The 7,379-nt window shown below is 51.5% G+C and overlaps 1 protein-coding gene across 1 annotated transcript; it reads left to right on the top strand.

Moving 5' to 3' along the window:
• The first annotated feature begins 4,242 nt into the window (after positions 1-4,242).
• Positions 4,243-4,895, top strand: LOC123101445 (LOB domain-containing protein 24-like). Its single transcript, XM_044522897.1, has 2 exons — positions 4,243-4,470; positions 4,557-4,895. The coding sequence occupies exons 1-2, from the start codon at positions 4,243-4,245 to the stop codon at positions 4,893-4,895; spliced, it is 567 nt and encodes a 188-aa protein (XP_044378832.1).
• The last annotated feature ends 2,484 nt before the right edge of the window (positions 4,896-7,379 follow it).

Here is a 7,379-nt window from a genome sequence, read left to right as displayed (position 1 = left end):
AACAATGGTCAAACTACTTATTCAAGAAATATTAGTGTTACTAAATAATTATTATTTTTTAGAACAATAGTTTTAAACTCAAACAGTGAAATGTGTGACTTCATGTTCAAGCTAAACTTCTGAGGGTTAATAAGATTGACATCTTACTATTGTCAGCAAAACAACAAGTGCAGACTTGGAAACGAGGGAGAATATAACCCGGAAGTTAAGCGTGCTCAGGCTGGGGGAATGGGAGGATGGGTGACCATCCGGGAAGTTAGATGATTTGGAATGATGAGGGGTGATTATAGATTAAATTGAGCAGTGATGATGGGTGATTAGAGATTAGAGGTTAAAATAATTCAGAAATTTGAAAATCGGGAAAAATTTTCAAAAAAAATAAAAAAAATCCCCGGTTGGTGTTACCAACCGGGACTAAAGGTGGACCTCCAGGCAGCGGCCACGTGGAGGACCTTTAGTAACGACCCTTTAGTCCCGGTTCCAGAACCGGGACTAAAGGCCCTTATGAATCGGGACAAAAGTCTATTTTTCTACTAGTGGACATCAAAGACGCCGCCATTGTCCGCCATGACCGTAGTTGGCGCGATTTTCATCGGCAGTTGATCCACCAGACGTGCGCCGCCAGAGTCGCTGGTCCCTTCAACCGGAGTAAACTCCAAAACGATGCCCTGAAGAGGGACTACGACGCAAAAGCACCGCCATCGCTCGATCCCAAGGAGATCTAGGGTTTCCTCCGGAGTTGCCCGCGCTGTTAAGGACCAGACAAGGGTAGAATCTTGGCGGATCCGCCCAGCTGCCGATGAGTCGCACTCGCCACCGTGCCGACGGCAATCCGGCGACCAAGGCCCATGCTTGGGCCAGATCCGGCCGTGCCGCCGCGAACCCATCTGGTCACGCCGCCGCCGTCCCTGGCGACCACGACGCACCCAACCACGAAGCCGCTTGCCGTGGGGGAAACGGAATCGCCAAAGCTCCGCCACCACCCGCCGTGGGGTCCAGCCTGGCGCCATGCTCCGGCCTGGGGGCGCCGGCCCGTGCCAGCACCACACGAGCGGGAGGACCATGAGTCCCCGCCACCGCCGGCGACGGCAAGGCTTCGCCTGGCCGTGCCCTGGGCGGCGGCGAGGGAGGAAGAGGAGGAGATGTGGAGTCCGGCCGATGGGATCTGGGAGCCTCCCGGCCGCCACGCGGGGGAGATGGGATCTGCTTGTCCCGGCCGATGAGATGTTTACCTAAAATTAATGTGTGTTTCAGTGACATTGATATCCTGGCATCCAAACATAAATGGTACTAGAAATCCCTCGGCGCGGAAAGGTTAGTGAAAGACACACAGCACAGATCAAGTTAATTGTGCAGATAAATGATCTGTTTGGTGTTCAAGTAAATCAAGTTCATTGGGCTTTTGTGAAACAATAAGCAGCGAGGGAAAGAAATTAATAACTGACTTTTGAACAGACCATCTGTTTGGTGTTTTTGGTCTGAACTGTAATGGACTATGTACGAATTGATGATATACGTTAATTTCTGAAATGAAATTTGACGACATCAACAGCATCCCTAGTTCCCTACCATATATGTTTCTTCCACTCCCTACACTAGTTGATAATATATATGCAGGTGACATGATCTTGATGACAACGTGAAGCTAATCGACAGAAGCTAGAATCACTTCAGAAAAATCAAACTTATTAGTATACACAAGAACTATGTACTCCCTTCGTCCAAAAAAGTTTGTCCCTCAAATAGATTCAAAATAGATGTATGCTTTTTCGGACGGAGGGAGTAGAAATGAACACGACCCCTTGCTATATTTTTCAGTCTTGATCGTGTGACATCACGGAAGTTTTCAGTGGTTGCCTTGAACCGAGTCATGTAACTGACCCATTACTGTGTAAGAGCATCTCCAGCCGTTGGCCCCTTAGGGGGCGCCTAAAATCGCCGCCTGGGGGTGAGCCGGCGCAAAAATTGGGCCTGGGGGCGAGTTGGTCCCCAGCCGTCGTCCCCAGGCGCGTTTAAAAATAAAATTTGTATAGCAAATTTTGGCACAGTTCGACGAAGTTCGACTAAACACAATAAATTTGGGCAAACTTGGGCATATATTAGACATGTTCGCCGGTTTTCATTACATAGCAAAATAGATAACTAAACTAAAAGAGAAACTGGCTGAACGCCAAGTAGTCGCCACCGCCATCGTCGCCGCCGTCGTCGGACTTCTCCTCCTTGACGCGGCCGTCCCTGGTGGACCCCCGACCGGCGTCGCCAACGCGGGCTGGTGGCGGCGGCGCTGTCGCAGATGACGAGGACCCCGCCTTCGTCGCGGCCGCGTCGGCGCTCCGCGAAGCGACGCAGGGCGGCGCACTGGCGCTCCTTTGCCTTCTCCAGGCGCTCCTTCTCCATCGCTATGGAGTCCCTGCGCGCCCATTCCAGGGCCGCGTCGTCGTCGTCGAGCTCCGTCTTCACCGGCGTGGCCGGCTCCTTCTTCACCGGCGCGAGCCCCGGCTCCGTCTTCACCGGCGCGAGCCCCGGCTCCGTTTTTGGCTTGACGAAGCGCGGAGGAGGAGCCGACGAGGAGGCGCGCCGGCCGCCCTCGTTGATGAAGATGCCGGCGCTGCGAGTGCGCCGGCCGAGCGGCATCTCCGTCGTGGGCTCGGCCTTGACGCCGAGCAGGGCCGGAGCACCGGAGGAGTGCGAGGAAGATCGCGAGGAGGAAGAAGAGGAGGAGGACCCGAACCTCCTTGGCGCCCATGGCCCGGCGCGTCGGTGGTGCGCCGGGGCGGCTACCCTCGCCGGGTACGCCAACGGCGGGTCGTTGCCGCCCTCGAGGTGCGTCAGCATGCCCTTGAGTGTGCGGCCGGGGACGCCCCACCACAGGTGGCGCCCCTCGCTGTTCTTCGGGCCGCCGACCACCGGCGCGTCGTTGGTGGACGCCAACCGCTGCTGCTAGCGGTGCTCGAAGTACGCCGCCCAAGGCGCGTGGTTGTCGGCGGCATACTGGGGGAGGGAGAGCTGGGCGTCAGTGAGGGAGGCGCGTACGACCTCGACCTCCTCGGCGAAGTAGTTGGGCTTGGCCACGGCGTCGGGCAACGGGGGAATGGACACTCCCCCGTTGCTGAGCCTCCACCCCGTCGGCCCGGCGCGCATGTCCGGCGGCGCCGGGTTTTTCGCCTAGAACAGGAGCCAGGACTCTTGTTCGCGCAGCGAACGGCGGCCGAAGCCGTTGGCCGCCGCCTCGTCTCCGGGAAAACGCTCTTCCATGGCGACGGGCTCGGGAGAGGTAGAGAGGGAGAGGGAGGGGCTGGGCGGCGGCGCTCAGGAGAGGCAGAGGGAGGGGCTGGGCGGCGGCGAGGGGCGGGGGCTGGTGTGGGCACAGGCGAGTGAGGCCACCGGCTATATAGCCGCGCCGCGCCCGTGTGAACGTGCGCGAGGGAGGGGAGGTGTCGGCGCGCCGTCCCGTGACGCGCCACCCGTGAGGAATCAATGGCAAGACTGACCGGCGGCAGCCTTGCCATTGATTCCCCGCGGGAACCGAGGCCGTTGGGGGAAGACGAGGCGCTGTGTCGCTGACGCGGCGGGCCCGCGGCTTTTTCGCGCCAAAACAGCTCGCCCCGGCGCCCCCGGGCGCCCCCCAGCCTGCCGGGTTCGGCCTGGGTCCGCCGACACTGTTTTCGGCTCAGGCCGGCGAAAATCGAACTCCTGGAGGCGCGACTGAGCCGTTTTTTCGACGCCGGCACGAGAAAATCACCTGGGGAGACCTTCCTGAGGGCGCGGCTGGAGATGCTCTAAATGGCAGTCACCATGACTTCGAAAACACATTAATTGTATTCTACTCCTTCCTGTACGAATACAGCTAACACACACGTGCAGAGTATATGCAACGCTAATACTAAACCAACTACTTCTACATGTCCACATTCGAAAAAGCTTGTCCCTCAAGTGGGCGCCGGCGACGGGCGACGGTGCTGGCCGGAGAGAGAAAAGTAGCAAGCGGGGGCTGCCGGGCGGCCGGCGCGCTCCTTAATTAGTGGGCCTCGTGATACAATTAGCAACAACAATGCCGTTAAGCCTGCCAAGTTTGCACCGACGTAGCCGTTGGCGTTGCCATTCCCAGCTTCCCCTCCATGCACGATGCATCCATCTCATTTGTGTATATAAACATGCACCCACAAGATCTCCCGGAAATCTTTCGAAGGATCCACGCGATCTCACGAACTCACACCAAGATCCATCGCTAGATCGTTCACCATGTCGACGGCCCCTGCCGGCAACGACGTGGAGCCGGAGGAGGTGCAGGAGGAGGAGGAGGAAGGCGGCGGCAGCGGCAACCCGAGGCGCTGCGCAGCGTGCAAGTACCTGCGCCGGCGGTGCGGCCACGGCTGCGTGCTCGCCCCCTACTTCCCGGCGTCCCGCCCCCGCCGCTACGCCAACGTCCACCGGGTCTTCGGCGCCAGCAACGTTGCCAGGTTGCTCCAGGTAATGAAAAACCATCAGCTGGTTAGTAAGTTGAGCTCCCGATTGCATGGTTGGAGACTCACATTGAGCTGCCATTTCGCGCGCAGAGCTTGCCCGTGGAGGAGAGAGCGCAGGCGGCTGAGACGATGGCGATGGAGGCGCAGTGGCGGGTAGGGGACCCGGTGTACGGCTGCGCCGGGGTCATCAACCGGCTGCAGGAAGAGATCCTCGCCACGCAGTGCGAGCTCGCCAGGACCAGGGCGCAGCTCGCCATCGTCGTCGCGCACGGCGCGCAGCAGGCTCCTCCTCCTTCCGCACCCCTTCCCTCGGCGCCTTCGCCGCTGCCAGCAGGCGGCCACCGCGTCGCCGGCATGCAGAGGCAGGGAGGGCAGCAGGATGCGCCGTTGATTGATCCGGATGAGTTCCTCGACCTCGATGGTTTTTGAACTTCTGATTTGAGCTTTGATCGAGCGACTGCGTACGTGTGCAAGCATGCTGGGGAAATGCCAGCAGCACGATGGCGGCATTATTGGGCTTCTACAACTGATGAATGGATATTGTAGTATTGTAGTTCTTCGCCAAAAATAAGAAGTACAATAGTATTGTACTCCCTCCGTCCGGAAATACTTGTCATCAAAATGAACAAAATGGGGTGTATCTAGATGTATTTTAGTTCTAGATACATTCCTTTTTATCTATTTTGATGACAAGTATTTTCGGACGGAAGGAGTAGTTACGAAAAGTTTTGGCATAATTTCTTGCACGCAACAGAGTCAAAAATATGTATTTTCAGAGGTGGGACTATGAGGACCAATAGTTCTAAACACACAGAGTAATACTCCCTCTATTCCTAAAAATGTAGTCGGCATAAAATTTCTTAGAAGTCAAATATTGTTTAGTTTGACCAAGTTTAGCGAAAAAAGTATCAACAAAAATAATACCAAATAAACATAATATAAATATATGTTTAGTGAGGCATCTAATGATATTTACTTAATATTATAGAAGTAGATATTTGTCTTCTATAAATGTAGTCAAAACAGGAGGAGTTTGACTTTTAAAATTTCCTATGCGCACTACATTTAGGAATAAAGGGAGTACGGGACTTTACGGACTTTGTGCGTTGACTAATCTTCTCCCTCTGATTTTCAAGGGGTGTGGGCCCTCTCACCCTTATTTCGTAGCTAAGCCTCCCCGTGAATTAAGTAAAAATTTGCCTGTGCATATAGCATTGCTCCTATGAGGATTACGGGATACTTCGTGCGGGGCTCACAAATCCCAACACAGTCTCTCTCTTGGAAACAAATCCATGAACTTTATTTCATCTTAGCCAATTAAAAACGTATATCCTTTTTGTGTGTTTTTTAAATAATTCATATATTCAAACTCTTGATGTCAAGACCTTTAGAATTAAACCAATATTGAACACATTTCAAACACGTTTAAATTTCAACATTTCACATTTCATTTGTGAAACAAACCTATTTCACTTGAAAAATGTGATATTTGTGTAACGGGTTATTTTGAAATGTGTAACCATTTATTTTAAAAATATGTAATTTAAATAGATGTGATTTTTGTGAAATAACCCAATGAAAAGTGAAATGTAGGTGCTAAATTGTGAAATATCAACCATGGAAAGTGAAGTTATAATTTATAATGTATCATTGTGAAACTGATTATTTCAAAATATGAAACAATTTATTTCAAAAGAATTAAATAGTTCATTTGAGAAATGTGCAATTGAAATAGATGCTTTTTATGAAACAAACCAATGAAAAGACTATAATGATGTCACAAATTAAGAACCTACTGTAGTAATATAAAAGCTTCAGTATGTTTTTTTCTTGCAGACAACAAAGTCAAAAATATGTACTCCCTCCGTCACGGTTTAGAAGGCGTGCTTGGAAATTCTCTGGGACCTAGGTGGTTATCTATTGGTTGTGGAATTGGGTAAAAAATAGCATTCACACTACGCATGCATATAAAAATAGTATATCGAAGTACTAATTAGCTACTAGAAATAAATGCAATGCGCCCTAAACCTTGTCTATTGTGGAAACGCACGCAAATTTAATTGTGTCTTCTAAACCGTGACGGAGGGAGTATTGTGAGAGATGGGACTATGAGAACAAGTGTTGCTCATTTATTAGCCCCACATGGTACTTCATGCAGGATTCACAAATCCCAACATGTGAGCGGGTCCTTTATTGGCGAGATGACGATATCATCGTCATAAATGTATTTATCAAATTTTAACATGTTTTATCTCTCAAACTGTTAATCTAATTTACGATCAGATGATCACGCCCAGGTTTACCTCGACAAGAGGTTTAATACTAAATTCCATATGTGTATGTTTTGGCGGGAAAAAAAATCATCATTGAAGTTTTTTTTTTGCGGGGTAATCATCATTGAAGTTGCCAGCTAGTCGTTTACAAAGTGGTCACGGTATTAGTATCAAAGTTGCCACGTGGTAACTTGGTATAACATGAGAACTTTCGTACCAATATAATGGCAACTTCATTACTTTTTTTTGCGAATAAACTTATAATAATCAAGCATCAAACGTATCCTGCTTACATAAATCGATGACCTCTGGGGGTCCTGATCCCAACCAGACCTGGTGAAACTTTTACAAGGCCTCATGACCGTGCAGTAGTGGTAGATGAGGACGTGCTGGCACACACACCACTGGACGATGACGACCTTCTAATCATGACCGACACGCCCGTTGGTGTACCCGAGGTCGAACTCGATCACCTTGTACTTGCCCTCCCCAAGGAACCACTCGAACATGGCGATACAGTTGTCCACCTAGTGCAGCTTGTTGGTATACACTACCAAATCGGACGCTGCGTCAAGCATGAGCCAACATCGCCGCAACGCCATGTCTTTCGTGGCAAGGCTGTCAAGGAGGAGTTGCCCCA

The sequence above is a fragment of the Triticum aestivum genome, chromosome 5A (assembly GCF_018294505.1).
Source record: "Triticum aestivum cultivar Chinese Spring chromosome 5A, IWGSC CS RefSeq v2.1, whole genome shotgun sequence".
In the NCBI taxonomy this organism is placed as follows: domain Eukaryota; kingdom Viridiplantae; phylum Streptophyta; class Magnoliopsida; order Poales; family Poaceae; genus Triticum; species Triticum aestivum.
This window is presented reverse-complemented; position numbering and strand designations above follow the sequence as displayed.